This window comes from Haliotis asinina, chromosome 6 (genome assembly GCF_037392515.1).
Source record: "Haliotis asinina isolate JCU_RB_2024 chromosome 6, JCU_Hal_asi_v2, whole genome shotgun sequence".
Classification (NCBI taxonomy): Eukaryota; Metazoa; Mollusca; class Gastropoda; order Lepetellida; family Haliotidae; genus Haliotis; species Haliotis asinina.
In genome coordinates, this window is record NC_090285.1 from 59,570,961 (window position 1) to 59,594,976 (window position 24,016).

A 24,016-nucleotide genomic window follows, 5' to 3' on the forward strand; every position below is an offset into this window, starting at 1 on the left:
TTCTTCGTGTGCTAAATTACATCCTTGACAATCAGAGAGTAGTACTCCTTGTTCTTCTAGATCTGTCAGCAGCCATCGATACAACAGACCATACTATCCTTCTGTCTCGACTTGAGAAGACTGTTGGTATCACTGGACCAGCATTGAAGTGGCTTGAGTCATATCTAAGAAACAGAACTCGGTGAAAGTTGGTGAGGCCATGTCAGAAGGAAGGTGTTCATCATATGGCGTTCCACAGGGTTCAGTCCTTTGACCACTCTTGTTTACCATCTATATGTTGCCATTAGGTGATGTTTTCCGGAACCACTGCATTGACTTCCAGTGCTTTGCTGATGACACCCAGAGCAGGATTGTATCACTTCAGGACAAGATAACAAAGCTGGAAACCTGCATCAGTGACATTAGAACCTGGATGAGAATGAACTTTCTCAAACTAAATGACAACAAAACGGAAGTATTCATTGCCGGCCTAAAGCACTTGCAGAAACAAATGACAGAATTCTCAGTCAACATTGGACCTGTGAATGTGCCTGCCTCTTCCTAAGTGAAGAATCTAGGAGTTGTTTTTGACTCCCACAAGCACTATGTTAAATGTTTTGATGTTTTTGACTCAAACAAGCAGGTCACCCACATGTGCCAGTCTTCTCATTACCATCTTCATCAGATTGCTAAACTAAGATCTTTCAGATGAAACCGCCAAAACTCTCACTCAAGCAATAGTCATATCTCGCCTTGACTATGCCAATTCACTTTTGTATGGGATAAGAGCTTCCCTGATTCATCGCCTGCAGGTTTTACACAGCGGCTAGGATAATAACTTGTTGTCCTCGAAGATACCACATCACCCACAGGTTAAGAGAACTGCATTGGCTACCTGTTGCTAGACGAATAAAATTCAAGGTGCTTACAATCATCTACAAGTGCCTGAAGACTAACACCGCTCCAGCTTACCTGTCATCTCTTCTTAACAGCCACAGACCAACAAGAACTCTTAGATCACAAGATAAAGATCTACTTATCACCAGACCATCTAGGACCAAATACGGGGACCGCTGCTTTGAATGATGTGCTGCTCCCATGCTATGGAATAACCTTCCTATGTCGCTAAAATCAGCTCCAAGTCCACAAACCTTTAGAAAACATCTAAAGACACATCTGTTTGAAATAGACTGAAGTGCACAAGGGCCTGTGAGCAGCCTAGCTGGAACTCGGCGCTATAGAAGTAGATTATTATTATTTTTTACAGATTAGAATGAAAATGCAGCAGAGAGGGTTCGGGTGATCCTGGCACAGTCAGGCTGGTCAAGCTCATCATCAGCTCAGGGCCCTCGCCCCCTCTACACGCAGCCCAGACAGCGAATGGGACTTCTCCCAGGAAACACTGCCTAGTCGAACCCACCAAGAACTTTCCGGAGAATATGGAGGCTCCCCAACACTGCAGCCTTCTGCATTACCCAGATTGTCAGAAGGGCTGTGCTCCCGGTGGAGAACCCGGGCACTCTCCTCATCTGCGCCAAGAGATCAGGAGGTACCAAACCAAGGGCACCGAGAACAATGGGGAGCCTGACGACAGTGTAATTGGGATGCAAGCGAGACATTTCTAAAGGCGAGGTCCGCATATTTATCATGCTTTTCCTGAATCTTGCCAATCACATTGCTGTCAAAAGGGACAGAAAATTCAATGATATAAATAATTTCATTGGCTTTATCAAAAAGGACAAGATCAGGTTTGTTGGCTGGAATTCGTCTCAGGCTGTATATTGGCCTATTCCAGAGAAGTTTAAAAGCATCATTTTCCAGGACGCCCTGGACATGTTCAGGGTCATACCATGGATGGACCTCGGAGTCAAAGCCACAGGCATGGCGGAGACGATAATAAAAACAGCGAGCCATGCCATCATGTCTTTTGAGATATGCAGTTTGTGCCAAGGAAGGGCATCCACTGACAAGGTGTTGGACAGTCTCTGTAAATTCATTGCAAAGACGACATTTCATATTGATATTTTCTTTAAGAATCACATTCTGGCGATTGCGAGTGGGAAGTGACTGGTCCTGAGCAGCAAAAAGGAAGCCCTCAGTTTCACATTTGAGACCAGCCGACTTCATCCAGGCGAAGGAGTCGGTTGGATTGCTGTTCTGTTCCACACACTGCATGTAAACACGATGCAATGGCTTCTCAGACAGCTTCTCCACAAAGGACCGACTCTGGGCAGACTTGGTGAAAGACTTCACCTGGTTTACTCCCATCACTGTACCGTCCAGCAGTACATCGCCATCAACAAAATCAACGTCAAATTTCAAATTGTGTCCAACAACCTTGGCACGCTTAAAGTAGCTGTGGAATTCCTTGCTTTCATCATGAATCTTGACGTGCATCACCAGAGGATCATCTGACAAATAAATATGTGCAAAAGTACACAATAAAATTCTGTCATGAAGAGCTTACACATTAATCAAACCCCGTCCTCCTGAATTGATTGGCATATATAAACGATTAAGAGAGGAACGAGGGTGGTGTGCTCTGTTATCAGACATGATCCTTCTGGTCAGGCGGTCAAGACTCTGGATGTCTTGTTTTGTCCAATCAACTACTCCAAAGGAATAGGAGAGGACTGGCACAGCAAAAGTATTGGTGGCTTTGACTCTGTTTCGAGCATTTAGCTCTGAACTCCAGATTTTCTTTAAACGAGATTTATACTCGGCCCGAAGTTATCTTGAATCAGGGCATTCTGGAGCTTGTCTCGAACTTGCATTCCAAGATAGGTGTAGGCCTGATCTTCCACAAGATGTTCAATAACTCCTCCCCCTTGTAACTTGACCGATCCATCATTAGTTACCTTGCCACGTTTTAAATGAAGAGTATTACATTTGTCGAGTCCAAACGTCATGCCTATATCATTAGAGACGGACTCGACAAGGAGAACCTGTTCTTTCAAATTGGTCTCTCCCTTGGCAAGGAGCTCGATGTCATCCATGTAGAGGAGATGAGTAAGAGGTGTTGGGGATCTGTGCTGAGGAGGTCCGGGATGATAGCCCTCCTCCCTATTGAGCAGAAAACTCAAAGGATTCAGAGACAGACAAAAAAGCAAAGGACTAAAGGAGTCCCCCTGGAAAATTCCCCTTCTAATTGGAATAGATTCCGAAGTCTGCACCTGCCCTTGTGAGTACATCTCAAGTTGAGTCGACCAGCAACTCATTAAAGACTTGAGTAAATCAAGTAGTCGCTCAGGGAGGTCAATACACTGAAGAGACTTCAGAATCCATTCGTGAGGGACAGAGTCGTATGCCTTTTTGTAGTCTATCCAGCACATGGAGAGGTTGCGGTGATAGGTTTTAGCCTCTTCCAAAATCATTTTCTGTACAAGAAGTTGATCCTTGCACCCCCAACATCCCTTTCTCGCCCCCTTCTGCTCCCTGTAAATTATCTCATTGGAAGAGCAGTAACATGACACGAGGTTTGTCAAACACCCTGTGAATAATTTATATTGAGTATTTAGACATGTGATAGGGCGGAAATTTTGGGATCAGTCAAGTCTCCTTTTTTGGGAAGGAGTATTGTGCGACCTTTGCAGAACCATGGAGGAACATCACCTGTATCCACAAGAGAATTGAAACAGTGAAGGAGTGGTGCTTGGACACAGGGAAACAGTTTCCAGTACCGGTTTCGAATGCCATCAGGCCCTGGAGCTGTATTAGATTTGGACTTTTTAATGACACTTTTAAGGCAATCTGGTGAGATGTAACACAAAAACGACTTAGTTACTTTCTCATGCATTGCATGGTCATAATCACTTACCCATGGTGCCTCCAGGTTACAGCTGCCGGGTACAGACCACAACTGTTTCCAGAACCTTTCATTGGCAGCCATGGGAGGCCGTTTATCATGCCCACCATCACCACTTGTTTTAAGTTGCCTATAGAATTGTTTTTCATTATTCTTAAACATTTTATTTTGCTTGATAAATTTGTTTCTCTTTTCCCATTTTTTCTTTCTTTCTGTCCAAACTTTTATTTTTGCCTGAAGGGAATCGACAATTTGGAGAAGTACCTTTTCTTTTGTTGTCTTGTATTGTAATTTTAATTTTCTCCAAATTGCCTTTTGTCGTTTAGACATGGGATTCCCTGATGATCGTAATTTCAGGCACAGCTCTATCCAGGAAATATATTTTCTAGTTTCTGTTAATTTCACTTGAAACCGGTTTTTCCTTGGTTTGTTGTTCTTAGTAGTAGAAGATTTTTCTTTGGAAACTGTGTGAAGTTCCTCCAAAGTTCGCGCGGCAGCATAGACGCAGGAATTTATTTCATGTAATGAACAGTCCGCAGAAAGTTTTACAGAGATAATTTCATTTAGTAAATCAATTTCATTTTTGGGAAAAGACACGTTTAGTTCTTTAATTGGCCCCCGTTTCTCTAAAGGTAAATCACAAATTTCCTCATAAATAGATGTAAACAAAATATAAACAGGATTTTCGGTAAGGTCTGCAACTGAAGAAGAGGAAGAGTGAGGGTCCAAAATTTCGGGGCCAATTGGCTCTTTCTCGGAAGAGTTTCCACCAGGAAGAGGAAAGAGGTTGACGCGGACGTCCATAAGAAGTTTTGGGTCTGCTGCCACTTGAGCATTTTGCTCTTGCAAAGATTCCTGACGGGCACCAGTTGTGGGTTGAACTGGCTCACGGGGCATAAGATGTTTTAGCCGCCGGAGTTGATCTCGGAGATTTTGCTCCGTCAGGTAAGCATACATGGGCATGGCATTGTCCCAATGCAGCTTAAGCGACTTGCCATTTATGCGTGGATTATCAGGCCATCCAGTCGCCATCGCACACTCAAGTAGTGTGGATTTTAGATGTTGTGACCAAGATATTCTTGGTCGGGTTCTGTGCCTTCCCCTGGGGCAAGTCCCATCTCCAGTAAGGTTGGTTTGACTACCGGAGGAAGGCTGACTGGGCTGCGGAAATGAAAGATTCAAGTCCTCTTGTCTATTTGTAACCCAGTGTAAAACCAGTTTCGGGGGGTCAGCCCTAACTGGGTGATGTACGTTCAGTTCAGGGAATAAAATTCCCCTATCTAGGCCCACCACGAAGAGGCGTACATCATCAGGCCCATTATTATTATTATTATTATTATTATTATTATTATTATTATTATTATTATTATTATTATTCATTGTTTCAAAAGTCATTATTTATAAGGCTTTGGGAAAACTAGAACCCCTTCCCCAGCATGATGAACACATGTTTCATCTAGAACTCAGTAATATAATGGCCAGGTGAATGGCGTCTCCATAGCCCTCGTCGACAACCAAGAAGCTAGCTATTTTTGTCCCTACATTTGCTTGAAATGTTGTATTAGTCAAGTTGGATCTAAGTCAACGTAACAAATACTCTCATTGGATAGAAAGAAGAGTGATAATTCTTGTTTGCCTCCAGGGGATTTTATGAGAACCGGGAGATATGGCCATATCAGAACCGAAGTTAATAGAAATATATGACAAGTAACCTCTGTTGGAAGAGAATGTTAATGCTTTGAAATTCACCCTTTAAAGCTTTTCAAGGTACAGAAGATCCCCACCAAGGTACCCCTGGATTTCAAAGAATGAATACTATTTTGTGCATATATAAGTTCATTATTTTGTATTGGATTCTGGTATAGGATTTAACATAGATTCTATTGTCATTGTCAAGCAAGTGATATATGGAAAGTGATTAGGGTGTGATGAGATGTTTGGACAACAGATGAGGGATTGGGCAAAAATGAGTTGTTTTTACTATAGATGAGGTTTATGTAGGTAGATGGAAGCCAGTAGACGATGAAGGTGGTTGTATAAACAAGGGATGTTGATTGGCATCCAGCAGAGAATGATGTATATAGGTGATTGCATAGGTGATACGGTACTGTTTGGGAAGCCAGTGGAGTTGTGATAGACACAAGTGTAAATGTACAATAGCTGGGCAGGTTACATGAAAATTAATTAAGCAAGTGGTGATAGGCCTTGGGGATGAAATATCCTTCATCTCTGTTGATGGATGGGCTAATCTTAAATGGACAGCTTCAAGTAGTGTTTGGGTTTTGAAGTCAGTCTTGTTCCTCTCGATGAGCTTGGTGGTGTTCCATCTGATGATGTGGTTTGGATTGACTTTAAGATGGTCAGCCATGGCGGATATAGAGTGTTTGTTTCTCGTTGAGGCCTGGTGTTCTTTGATCCTAATTGTGACTGGCCTAGATGTTTCACCAATGTAGGATCCACCACAGTTGCATTCAATCTAGCAGACAACACCTTTGCTGGGGTGGGTCTGTCTGTGGCCTCCAGGAGGTTCTGTAAGGTGTTGCTTCTTTGGAAGATGACATCAATGTTGGCTAGAGGACTTGCCAGATTTGATGGCTAGTTTGGCCAATCTATATGAGACTGATGGTGAAAGGGACTGTTTGTTGCCGGGGGACAAATGGGTGTGGTAGGGGTGCCTTGGTGTCAGGGTCTAGGATGTCCTTTGCGACGAACGATACAGGATATTTGTTGCAGCTGGTGAAGACATGTCTGAGGTGGTCCAACTGTCATCACTAGCTACAACAAATATCCTTCGTCGACAAGACCATCAACAACATCGACATCAACATTGACCCTCACACCAAGCACCCCCAGCAACACACAGCCCCCTTTTACTAACCGAACATTAAGGTGACCTAAGAATCTTCCTCTCCAAGTATCCTCTGATGCGCGCAGAGAAACCAAGATGTCCCCTTTGATTACCCTGACTTATTATGTGTTGAAAAGTTTCTTCTGACTATTTCTGTGCATCTGAAGCCTTTGCACTGGTGTAAAATATGATGTTCATGTTCCAGACTGTCCTTTGCCTGGTTCTGTTATGGGCTACCTCACAGAGATTGGGAAAGACATCAGAAGGAAGGTGGCCAATATGGATGCTGGCAACAAGCAGCCAGATGAAAACAGAGGTTGGTGATAGGCTGGATGGTGACGTTTGTTGTCCTGATGTGGTGGTGCGGCATTCTGTGTTGTGGTTTGATGTGTAGTTGTTTGGGAAGGAGGTGGTAAGGCATAATTCGGTGGGTGGTGTGTTGCAGTGTGTGCTCGTTCTTTGATTTTGATAGTTTTATTTATTGTACACCTGAGCTACAGTCAAGCTACGTGTGCTTGTATTTGGCCACCCTTTTTCAATAGCTTTTATGAAAGTGAAAAAAATAATAATAATTTGAAATAGCCAGTTATTTTCCCTGCTTACTGGACAAATGTTTGGTTATTATTATACAAACACTGCTTGGGAATAAAAAATAAGGGAATAAACAATGTCATATATTTGTTTGCAATATTGAACCCATTAGGAAATATCGTTCTCGTGGATGTGGTAAACAAGTAAGCGTTACACATAATTAAGTACAGTGCTCAGTGATAATTTTCAACTTGACAACACACATTCATGCATACATGCTTCTAATGTTTTTCGTGGGGGCAAAATATAATTTCAAGGATCATGCAAAATTCATAGGAATACTTTGTGATGTGTTTGAAAGTTCTGATAAGCAGTGATACTCTGCAACATTTCCAGGAGTATTTGTATAGTTGTAAGATGTGATTTTATGTGATAAGCCGAATTTTGAGGGGAAAAAAGGGCAGTCTGTAGAAGATTGATGGCTTATCCTGCCTCGAACAGCACTGGAAGTTTACAAAGAGTACAGATACTTTGCTAAAAATGATCATTAAAACACAGTTTTTATTTACCACGGGTACAAAAAAACATGGTTTTCTGGAATAATGGTCAATATCACCTTTATTAGTAAGTATTCTTACCAAGTATACGTATGTTTCAAACATCCAACTATCAGATGTGGTGTGAGTTGGTTGCACCTCATCGCGGACCATGGGGTCATCCCTGATTTTCAGGGTCAAGTGAGGGGATGGTCTTATCTATGAGGTCAGGTTATCTATGTAATACCATATATTACCGTGTGTAAGCTGAATTTTGAGGACCCAAAAAACCTGTCTGCAGAGTGGGGTCGTATTTTTCTGGTTGCAGTGCCCTGTCAGGATGATCTTGCAGGTTAGCGGTACACCTGCTTAATAATCAATAAAATACTTATCAAAGTATGCAGATTTCATTATTTCAAATTATTTTGCCCTTAGTCATTATTAAGTTCTGTACCTACCTATTTATACATCATATAAATGGCGTGCCAATTCGATCAGCTGTTTCCTGTCACTTCACATACGTAAATTCCACGTAAATGATATACAAGTTCTGTTAATAGTTGGCCAGATTGCTATTGTGTTGTTGTTTGCACAAGCACCTTCAAGAAGTGGGCGATAGTTGGAGTAGGGGCATTCATTTGTAACATGTCATTATATCCCCCAGCCAAAAGCCGTGATGCGATCCCACTGAATTTCCCTTCACCCTTTTATATGAACATTTTCGTGTAATTTGAAAATTATTCTTAAATGATTTCTCAAATAATACCTATGGACATTTTTTCCCCAATATCAATGGCTTCCCGCTCGGTAACGGGATACAACAGGGGCAAATACCTCAGTTTTCGAAGCTCTGTACAAATAACATGTGAGACGATTCGTTTGATGGCGGGTATCATTCGAAAGCTCTGAAAATCAACCTTGCCAAGAGTATTTTCCAATTTGTAAGAAGCAATCTTTGTGGATAAAAACTAGTTTCTAATGACGCCTATTCGCCACACAGCAATGGATAATGTTCTTGTAAACATAGATTCAGACGGAAGTTTTGGGTAAAACCTATCGTGTTAGGTTATGACCTGTGACAAAAATGCTTTATGCACAATTTTTATTTATTTCAATCTTATGTTTGACATGCCCAGGGGATTCAACTCTGCACAATAAATTGGGCCCCCTCAGACAACTCCAGCTTGTGTTCGTGTTTGTGCTAAAGAATTTCCATATACGATGGCAGCTTCCATTTACACTGTGGTACATTTACACATGTTACTTGTTCATGGCATACAATAAGTTTCAGTATGCATTGTTCTCTGGTCAGATAAGACATGGTCAGATAAGAATTCACGTGGAATGAGGTGAAATCTTGTATTATGCAGATAATGCTGTGGAAGCAGTTAGAAATGGGCAGAAACAACTGGAGGGTAAGTGGAATCTTGTGACAAATCACAGGTCAACCATTGAACAGGAACTTTCTTGGAGAATGACTCCATATTGTGATGTTTTCAATGCAGACTATCTTCTTGAGCTTGTGATATTTGGTGGTTGCCTATTGGTTAAAGTGTTTGCATGTCTTGCCAAAGACCCGGGGTTCAATTCCCAATGTGTGTGAAGTCTATTTCTTATGTCCCAGAATTTGATAATGCTGGAATACCACTAAACAGAGAAAGACCTCGCTCGGTCACTCGCTCACTGCCAATCCTGATAAAGAAAGTCTCTTCTACAAAGCAAAGACATTATTTATTACTATGTAACTTGAACTGAAGAAGCTTGATTTTGGTCAATAGAGAATATTCACTGACATTTTCTGCACACATTGCCAAATGATGGCGCTTGAGCAGCTAATCTAAACCCTTGAATTATTAACAGGGCTTCAAACCATGCATCTACAAAGTGGACATAATTCCCTTGAAGATGTAAAGGAAGTGTTACTGGTTCATCTTATTGATGCATGCATAGGAACGTTTATGAACACATTTGAGTAGTAATGAGAAACTGTTTTAGTAACTCCAGGAAAAACTATTGATATTTAGCTCTCTTTATTGCATACAGCCTGTTGTGATACATGATTTGATTTATTGATAGATGTTTTTCATCTCCATAGGTTTAAAGGTTTTCATGGGTACATGTTTAAGGGAGTACTGGTGTGGTATGTTGTAGATATCTGCATTGGCTGTTCAGATTTGCAGCAAGAGGTTGTGTGTGGACACCCATTGTTCGAAGGAGGCCTTTGTTCTGGATGTAAGGTAGGAGTGGCAACATTTGAAAGAGGCCTTGACCTTATTTTTAAGGTCACCACAAGACTTTGACCACTTTTCAGATTCTTGTTAATGCAATATCTTATGAACTATTGTACCTAATATCTTCAAATTTGGTGGCAGCCTGCATTGGGGATTATGCACACACCAGTCAGTTTTGGTGACCTTGACCTTATTTTCAAGGTCAGTGTAATCAATATTTGAGTGTTCTCTAGCTGTGCTGACATTGCCATAATTGTGGCAGGCGCTTGTTGTTAATGCTGCTCTCAGCAGTATTTCAGCTATATAGTGGCAATCTGTAATAATTGAGTCTGCGCCAGACAGCCCAGTGATCAAAAGCACTAGCATCGCTCTACAAAACTGAGAAGCAATAATGTGTCAACCAAGTAAGTGAGCCTTACCTGCCATTCTTGGTAGTCACCTCTTATGAGGAGCATGGGATGCTGAAAACCAATTTTGACCCAGATTTTAACAGTTCTTCTTCTTACAAATGTAAGGTAGGAAGGGCACTATTTGATACACAAGGGCTTGTAACGCTGAAACCTTGTCAAGGTATGTATGGTTACTAACGGGTCTTACCGCTGTACAAAAGTATCTGGCCAAATTCAGCTGTGATTACTAAAGCTACCCTATTAAATGTATGCACACATTTCAAGCCAATAGATTTGCCTACAAAATGAGACATACAACACAAAAATCGAGAGCTGGGGTCTTCAAAAGCTCGAAAAATGGTGATTTCTTGATTCTGAGCCAAATCCCTGCTCACAAACTGTAGCAGTGACTTACAAATTTTCTTGTTTATTCCACAGTATACTCAAGCAACATGCATGAAAACGTGTTGAACTGATGGTACCTGTCAGCACACTGATTACCATTCTTTGGGACACACTTGCACCGTTCTGTCATCATGAGTTTACGTACATTATTCATTGTAAATTGATCATTGTGTCATGCCAGTTAGCCATTGATGCCCTTCGCCATGACCTTTCCTACACTTAAAAGGGTCAGCGTGGGACATATTTTGTTTATGACCACTGAGCTCCCAGACCCTTTTCATATAATAGTTACTTAAAATCCTGTACAGTACACATTGAAACATGGAAGAGTACACAGTGAAACGTGAAACGGTACACTGAAACACAGACCAGTACAACCTGAACACAGAACAGTATTCAATGTCCTCTGTGTGTATGTTAGTCCAAGAGGGAGAGAGGTCATGAACTTTCATTTCTTCAAACCTTAAAGTTTTATGAATTGTTTAAGTGTTCAGAAATATCCATAGGCCATGATGGACTGCAAATTCATTCATATATCAGAGTCCCATTTCAGTAATAATTAATCATCAATTCATGATAGTTGTTGTTTAGTACATTAGTCAGAGCTTTAAATAGTCACCGAGATATTACTGTAAGATGATCTCAGAGGCCTCCTGATAATGCACAAGATTTTTCCATGTGCTTATTCTGCAGGTGGAAGTATCAGAGACGATGTATGCCGTTGGGGATGACGGACTTCATGTGAGTTCCTGAAATGAATATATCAGAAATAAAAGCATGTTTCCTGTTGTTCGAAGTGTTTTCATGTAAATCACAACAGGATATCACGAGCTGTTGTACTGTGTTTGTTTCAGAGCTTCTGTGCTGTGTGTGGTGCAGGGGGAGACCTGTTTGTTTGTGATTCTCCAGAGTGTCGGAGGTTGGTGCATTTGACTAAGCGAATTTGATGTTCTAGAAGTTCTGTGGGTTTTTGCAGAACAGAGGGTTTTTGTTGCAGGTGTATGGACTGGTTCTTTGAGTGTTCCAAGTTTTAGTGTGTATTGTTCCATGTTTCAGTGTGTACTGTTCTGTGTTTCATGTGTACTGTTTCATGCTTTGGTGTGTTCTGTTCCATGCTCATATGTGTATTGTTCCATGTTTCAGTGTTTACTGGTGTAGGTTTCAGCATGTGTTGTTCCATGCTTCAGTATGTACTGTTCCGTGTGTTGATAATTACCGTTCTGAATTTTGATGTTTCAGTGTGTACTGTTACACGTTTCAGCATGTACTGTTCCATGTTTTGATATTTACTGTTTTGTATTTCAGTGTGTATTGTGCCATGTTAAAATGTGCACTGTTCCTTGTTTCAGTGTGTACTGTTCTGTGTTTCAGTGTGTACTGTTTCAGTGCGTCTTGTTCCATGTTTCAATGTGTACTGTCCCTTGTTTCAGTGTGTACTGTTCTTTGATTCGATGAGTACTGTTCTGTGTTCCCGGGTGTACTGTTTTGTTTTCCATTATGCACTGTTGTGTTTCAGGATGTACTGTTCCGTATTTCGATGTTTACTGTTCCATGTTTCAGAGTGTACTGTTTTGTTTTTCATTATGTACTTTTATGCTTCAGGTTGTACTGTGCTGTGCCATGTTTCAGTGCGTACAGTTCCATGTTTCAGGATATATTGTCCCATGTTTAAGGGTGTACTGTTCCAATGTGTACTGTTCAGTTTTTCATAGTGTACAGTGTTTCAGTGTTTTGGTGTGTACTGTTTCATGTTTTGGCATGTATATGCTGATGTGACTGAGAACTTATTTAAGTGTTTCAGTCTACATTAACACATTTCAAGCGTGCTGGTTCATGTTTCAGGGTGTACTGCAGGCCATGTGTTGAGGAACTAGGAGGTGAAGACATGCTCCAAAAGGTATCTGCAACAATTTTCAACAATCAGATTTTGCCTTGTTTTCTACAAGAATACCATGAACTCCGTCTGAATGTTCAGTGTAATTGTAGTCTGTTTGAATGTTTTCATCTCATTTCCAGTTTCAAGTATACATATATTTTACATATATGACCTAAGATACTATGGTTAAAAATTATGAGTAAACCTCATTCACTCTCTCGCTCTCACTCACTCACTTTCTTTAGGGTGGTGGGGTAGCTTAATGGTTAAAGTCTTCGCTCTTCACGTCAATGACCCAGGTTTGATTCCCCAAATGGGTACAATGTGTGAAGCCCATTTTCTGGTCTACCCAGCCGTGATACTGCTGGAATAATGCTAAAAAGTAGGGTAAAACCAGACACGCTCACTAACTCTTTCTTTCTATCATTCTTTGTTTCTCTCCTTTTCTTGACATGGTACAATGTGTGAACCCCATTTCTGGTGTCCCCAGCTCTGAAATTGTTGGAATATTACTAAAAGTGGCGTAAAACATAACTGACTACTCGCTCACTCTCTGTTTATGTCATTGCTGATCTCCACTCAGCTTATCCATTTGCACATTGTGTTGAGTCAGCAAAGTAAATGAGACCATAGGGTCAATTTCCACTTCATGCTGTGTAATGGCTACAACCTTCTGCTCTTGCAGGTGATAGCAGCCAACAAGTGGCACTGCTTCCTGTGTTCCTCATGTACAAACCAGCCAGACTGTCTCCTCCATCCTCGACCAAACTCACACGAGATGATCATAAGGTTTTTTGACACAGGATACAGGGTGCAGGTGAGGGGGAGTTCTTGATTTAAAGATCACATGTACTCTAGGGTGTGAAAATACATAAATCACTCCTTTGGATTGTCATAAATGAAACCCCGTCATTAAAATTACTCATTTCGATCTTTAATTTCCTTAAATCGACATTTTTTACAACAGTGCACAATTCTCAGCCACAAACAAAATTTCAACCAGTCAGAGCGGCGCATCTCCATAACGTAATAGTATGTAAAGATGTGAGGGCCTATACAGAATTCATCTTCATTTCAGGGGTAAACTATTTCATTTACAGGTTTATACAAACCTGAAATCGTGACAGCTGTTGAGAAAAATGAAAACTATATGTTCTTACAATCTGCTATCATTTAGTTAGGTCTCCTGCTTTACCTAGTTTCTGAGTTACAACCCTTGTTTTCATAGACAATTCTGTCAAAATCACTCGGTGTTGCTAGGTTGTAATTCATGTTAGGTGGTACAAACCTACACATTATTTGTCATCATTCATTTTATGCTCAGTTAATGAATTTATAAGAGGTATAATAAGTGGTAACGCCACTTAGATTACCTGACAAAGGTTCCCATTTCGCATTTCTTGTGTCTGGATCGATCAGAGGATTAACCAATAACACGCTGATTGATTTATTACTTTCATGTGGATTCAAATGCGGATTTGTCAAAAGGTAGTGTCTATGTATGCACAGTTACAAATCTATACTGAATACACTCTGTCGTGTCTGTGTCTGTGTAAAAACAACACCCTTCTTTCAAAGGATTAACAGCCAATACATTGATTGCTCATTATTGTATAACTAAATTACTAAAGAATGACGGACATTATGCAGTTAGTTGCCAGGTGTGCTGTCGTGGGTGACCAATGAGACTATACACCTGAAAGCTCCCTACATATTTTCTATACAACTAACTGAAAATCGTTCCTTCTATGACGTCACTGTCAGGCTGTGGCATTACGTAGCCTATCTATGGTTTTGTTTGCGGGCGAGAGAGAAGCAGATGGCTTTTTAGCAATTTTTAAGCACTTGGTATTAATTAACCACAAGGGTTTTTTTAAAACAAATGGCGTTCCGTTTATGACTAACCAAAAGTCTTTCATATGCAGTGGTAAAAAGAGTACCAAAAAATTAAGTTTATTCATTCTTTTAAATGCTCATAAGGATGAGTTCCTGATACAGCATGCTGTTAATCACCAATGTTGTTGGGGTTTGTTTTTTTTTTTGTAGGGGGGGGTTGGTTTTTGTTTTGTTTTTGTTTTTAAAACATCATACCAACTCTGTGAGGTTTTTACCAAATTTTTGTTCTAAAAATAAAGTTGTTCAACAAACTATCATTAAAATATTGACGCAATTCACTGTTTATTATGAGGGAGGGGTGCAGAGAAAGGGAGAGCCAGGTGTTCGAGAAGCAGGTGCACAAGTGCCGACAAAGTAACGTTTGTCATTAACCTGTGTTGTGCTGTCTCCATTCTTTCTTGCAGATATGGCTGTCTCTTTCTGTGCACTCCTCCCTCATAACAAATAGTGAATTGTGTCAATATTCTAATGACAGATTGCTAAACAACTTGTTTATTTTGGGGACCAAAAGTCTGAAAAACCTCACAGAATTGGTACAATGTTTTGATTAGGATCAGCGGTTCATTATATTTCATGTTTGTTAGTTTTTTAGTTAGATTGCACTTCATTGGTCTGCTTTTGAGCCAAACAGACTATAGTATAAAACAATACATGTAAGTATAGGCTGATCAACTAATGATACACCAAATATTTGGACACTTGTAAGGTGCTAATGTATCACACAGGTAATTCACTTGACACAAGTTGCTGGAGAGAGTGGGGCTGAGATCTAGTAGCAGAGTATATAGTTCCCCTTCTTACCTCCAGGAGTTTAGCTGCTTTTCTGTGTCTTTTCTGCAGATGCCCAGTCTTGCCTACTTCAGCACCAAGAGACCACTTCGGGTTCTCAGTCTGTTTGATGGCATAGGCAGTGGTGAGTTACAGATGGCAGGTCCAGTTAACAACCCCACAAGGAATAGGGTACCGGAATGGGTACCACCCATTTTGAACCATTTTGATAATTTTTGCAAGCAGAATTCAATAAGTAATCTGGTGTAATAGGACTAAATACAACACTACAAGTAATCTTTTGGGGATATGCACATGAATGGGAAATACCAGATCACAAAGTGCACCCAGTGTTGAAAGATATGATTTAGCCAGATTGAAATACATTGATGTCATCAGAAACATCAGCTGACTGGCATCAATCAGTTTTTCCTCACTCTACTTCATGTTTTTCTTACTTCCCAGGGAAATTAACACTTGACCTGCTTGGCTTCAGTGTTGATGCTTACTATGCCAGTGAAATTGATGCTGATGCCATCATTGTTACCAGATGTAACCATGGCAACTCTGTTGTCCATGTTGGAGATGTCACTCAGCTGGATCACAAGAAGGTCAGTAAATGTTTGGTAAAAATTTAGAAAAAGTCCAGATCCTCCTGTCTTCGAATATTTAATATATTAGGGCAGACTATTACGTTATGCCCATTTGTTGTGGTTATGAACCTGTGAAAATCTGGATATGAATTGGTCTTCAACAACATGCTTGTTGTATAAAGCAACTAAAAGGATCGGGTGGTCAGATTCGACAACATAGTTGACACATGTCCTCATTTGTCAGTTGTATAGATCAGTGATCACGCTGTTTATCACAGGATTGTTTACAAGCCTCTGACATAGAGTTGGACTATTGCTGAGTGCAGTGTTAAACAACAAACAAAGTGAAACTGTAATACTGAGTGAGGTTAAGTTCACCCTCTCTGTATGGCATTAGCATGACTATTTTTAGTCTGGAGTATTGCTGACATCCACATAAAACATTCACTCATTTTCTGTGGATTTCATGTCTCCATTCAGAAATGTTTAGCTCTCTTATAAACAGGTATGGTGAGCTACAGAACTGACCGTTTCATTTCCCTTGTACGTGCATCCTTCCATATTATTTATGTACATGGTGATGATCACTTGATCTGGTTTTCAATTACTTTCCAGCTGGCCGAGTTGTCACCTATTGATCTTCTTATTGGCGGATCCCCTTGCAATGACGTTTCTCTTGCTAATCCTGCAAGAAGAGGTTTCCAGGCTTGTGAGCAGACAATATCTTATTCATAACAAGCAAGCTACTTCTCTGAGCTCATCTTTTCTTTCTTTGCAAGGTTTCTTTAATGCCAACCATTTGTTTCACCTTCACTTCACAATTGTGAGAAAGGTTATGTTGTGTGATAAAGGCAAGTAGACTGCCCTACATTTTGACGTACAACACTTCAGTGTACAACAACACTGCAAAGTAAGAAAGTACTTAGATGTACTTTGAAGTAAGTTAATCAAGATGTCAATGTTAAATTTAAAAAGTATTGTAAAATATGATTCTGCAATCTCATTTTCATTCATGTTATTTGGAAGTCCTTATATGACCATTCAACAGAATGAACATTTTCTTCAATGCATGCAACCTTATAAATTTTCCCTTATCCTGATTCATGCTTAGTTGCTTACTCTCCTCTTCCTGGCGAAGGTAGTGGAACACCTGAAATCCCTTGAAGTTCCCTTCTAAAAGAAGCGGACGTAATATCACACTCACCCATGTGTTACCTCCCTTTCCCTCCACATGATCAGCTGGCCACCATGCTACTTCACTCTCTCCCATCGCCCTATGAAGGCGACTCGAGGCACTTTGGGGCCCGTATACGGCGATAAGTCTTTCATTCTTTTGGTATTTCTAACTAAATTTGTGCTGTATGCGGTTTTTGGCTTGTATGTATTTGTTCTTATTATACAATTTTGTGATTTTTGTGTCTATTTCTAACACATATTTCATCATCTGAAACTTAAGACAGCTCACATTAGCCATGTCTAAATCTAGTGAAATAAAGTCGGATAACTGTTTAATAAGTAATGCTGAGATTCATTCCGGCGAGATGACAGCCATATCTCCAAGACTGTGTCCAGGATCGGGGGAGTCCCCTCCCAAGACTCAGAAGAGACTATTTGTAGAGACAGGATGGTCTCAGACAAAGAAAATTAAAAAGTCAAAGTTGTCATCTGTACGATCATCACAGAATCATCCCTCTTTGATGAAGAAGAAGGGGAGGAGATAGTCCCCATAGAAGAACATCAATTTTTTTACGAGTCTCCATTAATGATATGGATTGAAGATACCACTCATCGAAAATTGGCAACTAGATCGACACCGACGGCATCTTCGAAGCCTCAGAACACATCGCATCTACAAGAGACATCGCAGATGTCGACTGCATTCACAGGCATCGTAGACAACTCTTCAACACAGTCGTCAGTGCATTCAACACAGGCGTCTTCATGCAGCAATTCACAACGCAGATGAACCTCATGGAACAAAGATTGGAAGAGGAAAGACGACTGCACTCGTCAACGATGTTGACTGTGAATCAGCAAGAGCATTCATCTAGACATGCACTCACATGCATGAACGCACTCACTCCAGGAGATCCAGGTCCTGATCATCAGATTGCCGCAGAGAGAAGGATATACCCATGCTGAGTGTCATTTACACACTAGATTAGCATTCTACAGCGTCATTTGATTGTTCAGACGTCATAGAGATCTTCTACAGCAGACTCAATGTTGCCTATCAGGAGGCTTTCAGCAATGAATGTTAGTTTCTGATCGGACAGACAGCCAGCTATAAACAGACTTCCTTGAAATGTCAACACGTTCAGCGTTGATGATCTGAAGATGAAGAATGACACATTTTCATAGCATACAAGCTCATCATGGAGAAGCCAACTCAGTCTACAGTTGGATTTCACTATCAGATCACTAACTCAGCTTGAATGACTTGAGAATCTAACTCCTCGGGATTTGATTCATCACCATGTTGAGGTACATCGCTGTCCCAGGATCGGTGGGTCCAAGTTCAAGCTGGTGATTAGAACAAGGTCTACTCTTTCCTTCATGGCTATGATAATGTCTACTCAATCTGCTCACGTCACCTCAGGATATGACCAGACGAAGACGTCAACTACTACGTTTATGACAGAGGTTCCTGAGTCACGGTTTCACGTCTTGACCAGTTTACAATGCTATACAACTTGAAACCACACCCGCTATGGGGAACTCGCCAGTCAAATGTCTGTGCAGGAACTAAGTGTTACAGTCAGTATTCAACAACCATCTCCATGTAGACATGTCTCTCCAAGGACGGGGTGCCCATCTAAACAACGACGTTGCAGCAGGAATCTGGAAGACGGAAGATCAAACTCTTCCCATGAAAGTGGTGATTCATACTATCTATCACTGGTCGACAACACTGAGATGATCCACACAGACAGTTCAACAGTGGCTTTCTGCTTAAAGAAGAGTCAATGCAATCACCATCTCCACTACACCTGTGGTTTCAACTTTTCAACATGGTCGACAGTCTGACTCTCCAAATAAAAGCATCTCACATACCAGGAGTGTGTAACATCATGGCATATGCATATGCCCTCTCGTACTCTTCGTCCATCACCAACAGAGTGGATGCTGCTTCGAGAGGCATTTAACTAATCAGCCAGACGTTTGGATTGCCGCAAATAGACTTATTGACAAGAAGGTACCACAAACAGACTACAACCGTTGTATCACAGGTACCAGATCCGTTAGCCTTGGCAACAGACGCTCTCAGCATCCCAGGGAAAGGACTAAAACGCATTTATGTTTCCCTTTCCACTGCTACTACCAAAAGTCATTGAGAAAATAAAACAGACCAAGAGGCTACAACTGCCTTTGGTCGCGCCTAAGTGGCTATCGAGACATTGGTTTCCAACACTCATAGAGGAGTTAATACAACCAACCTTACAACTACCAGATCTGGAAAATCTCCTTGTCCATGCCCACACAAAACAGGCACACAGCAACCCATCTGCATTCTGACTTCACGTGTGGAATGTATCAAAATCTATTTAAAACACAGAGGATACTCGACTGAGAAGTGAAAGCAGTTACCTTAGCCTTACCCAAATCCACTCACATCTTTTATGATGACAAATGGAAGCGGTTTGAGACATACGCCATACGATAGCAGAATATTTATGTCACCTATGACATTCCAGAGATCTGAAAGGCCCTACATCGTGAGTTGGTTCATTTAGACGGGACCATTCACAGGGTCATGTCTCCACTCAACATGGTGCTAACAACGACAGAGGGGGTGGCTTATGGCTGTGAATCGTGTTGAGGCATCAGCAGGCGTATACCTGCGCAGCTATGATCTTGGTGCAGGAACAGTTTAACAACATCCTGGATTTGATTGCTTATTTTGTTTCCTACATCACTGTTGTGTGTCAGAGGAGACTTCTACAGCTATCTTCCTGGGAGGATAGGTTCCAAACAGATTTATTTTGCCAACCTTGGTCTGGTAGTTCACTTTTCAATGGGGCTATTAGAGAAGTGGCTGACAAGGTCAGTCAAGATGCGCATCTACAAGTTTTGGTTGAGCTCCTGAAGTATCAGAGATTACAGGGGGAGGAAGTTATGCGACAACGGCAGCCAGCCAACCCACCAACCCAGACTTAAGCACAGGGACTGGATCCTTTTTTCGGGGGAGAGGAAGCAGAGGTTGTACCAATCATCTGCGTCACTCCTCTGGCACTCCGAGGATATCAGGCATTTCTGAGCAGTCCTCCAACAGGAAGTCGGATAAGCAGTGACTGCATGACATCAGAGTGTGACTTCCACCCCCAGTCGTGCCTATCCTGTCTTCACCAGTAGGCAGAAGATTTGGAATTTATGCACCAAATTGGACCATTCTGGAAGACCTTAATGTGTGGACCACTCTGTCCAAAGGTTTTCAACTCCAGGTTGTAGGAAATTCTCCCTTAACCCTGTTACCAGAACACAGAACATACCCAGTTCAGCAACTGCATGTCTTACTGATTTGCTGATTTTTCTAGTCCTGAAGAAGGATTTCCTACAGGTTGAGGCTAATTTTCAACATGAAGGAATTCAACAAGAGGTATCTACACGCTCCACCTCACTTCCGGATGGTGTCAGTAGCTCTTTTAAGAACAATCATCAAGCTGGGGGATTACATGGTCAGTCTCGATCTGCAGGTTGCATATCTGCACATCCCGATCTTCCCAGCTCATCACAAGTTTCTTTGGTTTGTTTTCGAGGGCACCCACTGTCAGTGGCGGGTGCTCCCATTTGGAATTTCTTTGGTCCCGTGGCTATTCACACGAGTCACAAACCCAGTCACCAGCTTTCTGCATTGCAAGGGGAAAGTCTTTGAAGCATACATCGATGACTGCATGCAAGCCCAGGCTGATTCTGCTCTTCTCCTGCGTCACATGGAGTTCATGATGCAGCTACTTCACCAGTTAGGCTGGTTAGGCAGAAGTCCAAACGATTTGGCAAGATGCAGTGCTTAATTCATCTTGCATTAGCTCAACCCAGGACGCTCCATCAGTGGCAGGAACTCTTGGGTCTGCTGTCGCCAGCTCAGGCTTTAACCCTCAGAGGTCAGCTTCAACTCCGGCCAATGCAAGTGTTTCCAGCTCCACATACCAGGAGGGGCGTTCCGTCTGCACTGATCATGCTACCCATTGAGTTTCACTCTTGTCCACTGTGGTGGATGCAAGAGTTGAATGTTTGCGGTGGAGTTTGTTTAGAGTCGTTTGTTCCGTCTCACCACCTTTTCTGTCTCACCGTCCCTCATGGTTCGATTGGACAACACATCAGTCATGTGGCACATCAATCGGATGGGATCAACAGGGCCGCCTCAGCTTCTATGGTGGATGCAACAATTCTTCGACCTGGTGGACTCTCTCAAAATATTTGTTCGAGCCAATCATACTCCAGGGGTCAAGAATATCATCGCAGACTCTCTGTCATGTCCAAAGCGTCCATCCCCAAGGTAGTGGAAGTTGCATCCAGAGGTGTTCAGGACTGTTTGTCTTCAATTGATGAAGCCGACAGTAGACCTATTCACCACCAGATTCAACCATCCGCTGCACCTCTTCATGTCTCCAATCCTGGACTCATTGGCTTGGAAACAAGACGCTCTCCCAATTCCATGGGATGGTCTCAACGCATACGAGTTTCCACCAACGGCCCTTCTTCCATGTGTGCTTCTCAAGCTGCGTACGACTCGGCAGATGATACTGCTTTTGGTCACGCCCTACTGGCCGGTGAGGAGTTAGTTCGTAGATCATCTAGAGCTAGCCAAACCAGATCCAGTTCCACTTCCCGACCGATTCGACCTACTGGTTCATCCGCACTCAGATCATCTATATTGGTCTCCAGCTTGGGATCTTTCGGTTGTACTTGCTCATCTCACATCGAGTGAGTATGAGGACCTGAATGAGAAGGATTTTGAGCATGTCACATTGAAGACCTTTATCCTTTTAGCCTTGGCTACAGCTGTGTGTATGTCTTGAGTCTAGATGTATCTCGGGTACGCTTTGAGAGGTCTCAACATGCTAGAGTGTTCCTTGGTTTGTGGTGGGACCTTCTTGCCAAGAACCAACTGCCAGGACAGCCGGATCGTACCTTCCATATTCCTCCTCTGTCATCCATAATGGGTCCAGAAGACATTGAAGATCTATCCTTCTGCCCAGTGCAGGCATTGAGGATCTATTTGTCTGCCTCTAAGGACAGGTGCAGGCTGCGTAAGAGACTGTTTATTCCACTTTCAACGACTTCCACTGCAGAAGTGTCTTGTACAACTCTAGCCTTTTGATTGAGGATCCTGCCGTGATATTGCTGGAATATTGCTAAAAGCGGTGTAAAACTAAACTCACTCACTTTTGGTAGAGGTCCACGAAGGATGTTTCTGGAAGTCTGATGCTGTGTTTGCAACCTTCGAGATATATCGGTCATGGATGTGGAGAGTCTCCATCAGTTTGTTCCTTTGGTCTTGGCGCAGCAGGTGTCCTCGATGAAGCAATTCCTCGTGTTCGGTTTTGCTATGTGCACGATAAGATATCGATGTTATCCATTTCTTATGTATTTTTTCATATGGGCAAGATCATTCTCACCTGGAAAACTAGAGCCTATTGCACTGTCATACTCATGGTTAGATAGACTGAACGGCCAGTCTTGTGCGCAGGCAGAGATGATGTGACACTCCGCTTACTGACATCTACTCTCTGAGCAGTTATGTCAGTGAAGCGTTGAATTTCCGATTACCTAACGGTTTTCAAAGCGTTCCGCTCCTAGGTCCTTTCTCACCTTTGGTAAGTTGGGGAGATTGGTACTGAATGTTAAACTAGTTGAGCAACCGGGCTATTCCTTCTTTCACAGCCCTCCGGCCCTTTAGGGGGTTGTACCGAAGCAGGGCAGCCAGATCACAGGGGTCACCTGATAAATTGTGGGGCGGCGAGGCCTACTTGGAAAAACTGCGTCCTTTTACTCTAGCAAAAGTTGTGGCTGAAAACTGCATTAAGTCGGGAGCGCCCACTCCCAAGGGTTTTTGTGTTGTCTAAAACACCATCAGTCCTAGCAGTGAAACAAACATATTCGACTGCCTGCATCTGGGTGAAGTGTCCAATGTTGACCTTATGAGAGGACATATTCTGCTTCATGACATACACACATGCTGATACAGTAGAAGGTAGCATTTTCTGCTTCTCACCTTTTCCAAGCCCAGATCAAAGTTAGTGTCACTTGCTTCCTCAGCCCTTACTGAACTCTTACAAATTGCTGGGAGTAGCTGGATAATTGCTGATGCAAAATCAAACAGTATTCATTCATTCATGCTGTCAGCCACCAGTTTGACAGCCTGAGACATGGCTATTTGCATTAATCTGATATGGCTGGAACATATCATAAATTTTAGCTTCATGACTATTCTGGTTAAAAATATTGTTCCTAGCTTCCTATGCTTTTTTTTAGAGGTTTGCTTTAATCTGGTGGTCATGTTAAGGGACATTTCGCTTGCTGATGTGATGTTCATTTTTGAACTGTACACAGTTGTACAGGCTAGGTTCAATTATTATAGTTGCAAGTTGCAAAATATGATTTTGAAGAAAATAAAAACCAACATTGTGCCCTTACAGGTAGCACTGCCCTGCTGTTCTTCGAGTATGTGAGAGTGCTTGACAAGCTGCAGCAGCTCAACAGCAACACACATCTGTTCTGGCTGTATGAGAATGTAGCATCAATGAAAACCGAGTTCAAGAATACGATGTCACGCTTCCTAGAGGTAGGATGTTATGCTTCATAACATGCTCATGCTGCAGGATGATTGAAGTGATAACTTTATATTTTGTCTTATTTTCAAATATTGATATTACAAATGACATTTATTTGTTGTCACTCCATGTAAATAAGAATTCTCTAAATTTTTTGATTGAATGTGAAATACTGCAATGCTTGGATATTTCAATGACAACATTTCTTAGCCTCCGTTACCAGTTCATCTGAGCGGAGACTAGTCCCTTCTAATGTTGCAGGTCCTTGAAAATGCAAAGCATTAGTTTGCACTGGTTGACCACATGACTCCCTAGGGAAGTCAATATCTTTCATGCTGCTGAGTAAAGATGACCTGCTTGAGACTGAAGATAAAACTTTCAGGG

General features: G+C 41.8%; 1 protein-coding gene across 1 annotated transcript in view; it reads left to right on the forward strand.

Moving 5' to 3' along the window:
- LOC137287132 (uro-adherence factor A-like) overlaps positions 1-24,016 on the forward strand; it is a 60,875-nt gene that overhangs the window by 27,320 nt on the left and 9,539 nt on the right. The window contains exons 9-19 of the mRNA XM_067819288.1: positions 6,838-6,948; positions 9,070-9,114; positions 9,851-9,936; positions 11,418-11,465; positions 11,579-11,643; positions 12,567-12,621; positions 13,286-13,417; positions 15,337-15,409; positions 15,730-15,875; positions 16,473-16,566; positions 23,498-23,643. Coding sequence (XP_067675389.1) covers positions 6,838-6,948; positions 9,070-9,114; positions 9,851-9,936; positions 11,418-11,465; positions 11,579-11,643; positions 12,567-12,621; positions 13,286-13,417; positions 15,337-15,409; positions 15,730-15,875; positions 16,473-16,566; positions 23,498-23,643 — 1,001 coding nt within the window. The remainder of the gene's footprint in view (positions 1-6,837; positions 6,949-9,069; positions 9,115-9,850; positions 9,937-11,417; positions 11,466-11,578; positions 11,644-12,566; positions 12,622-13,285; positions 13,418-15,336; positions 15,410-15,729; positions 15,876-16,472; positions 16,567-23,497; positions 23,644-24,016) is intronic.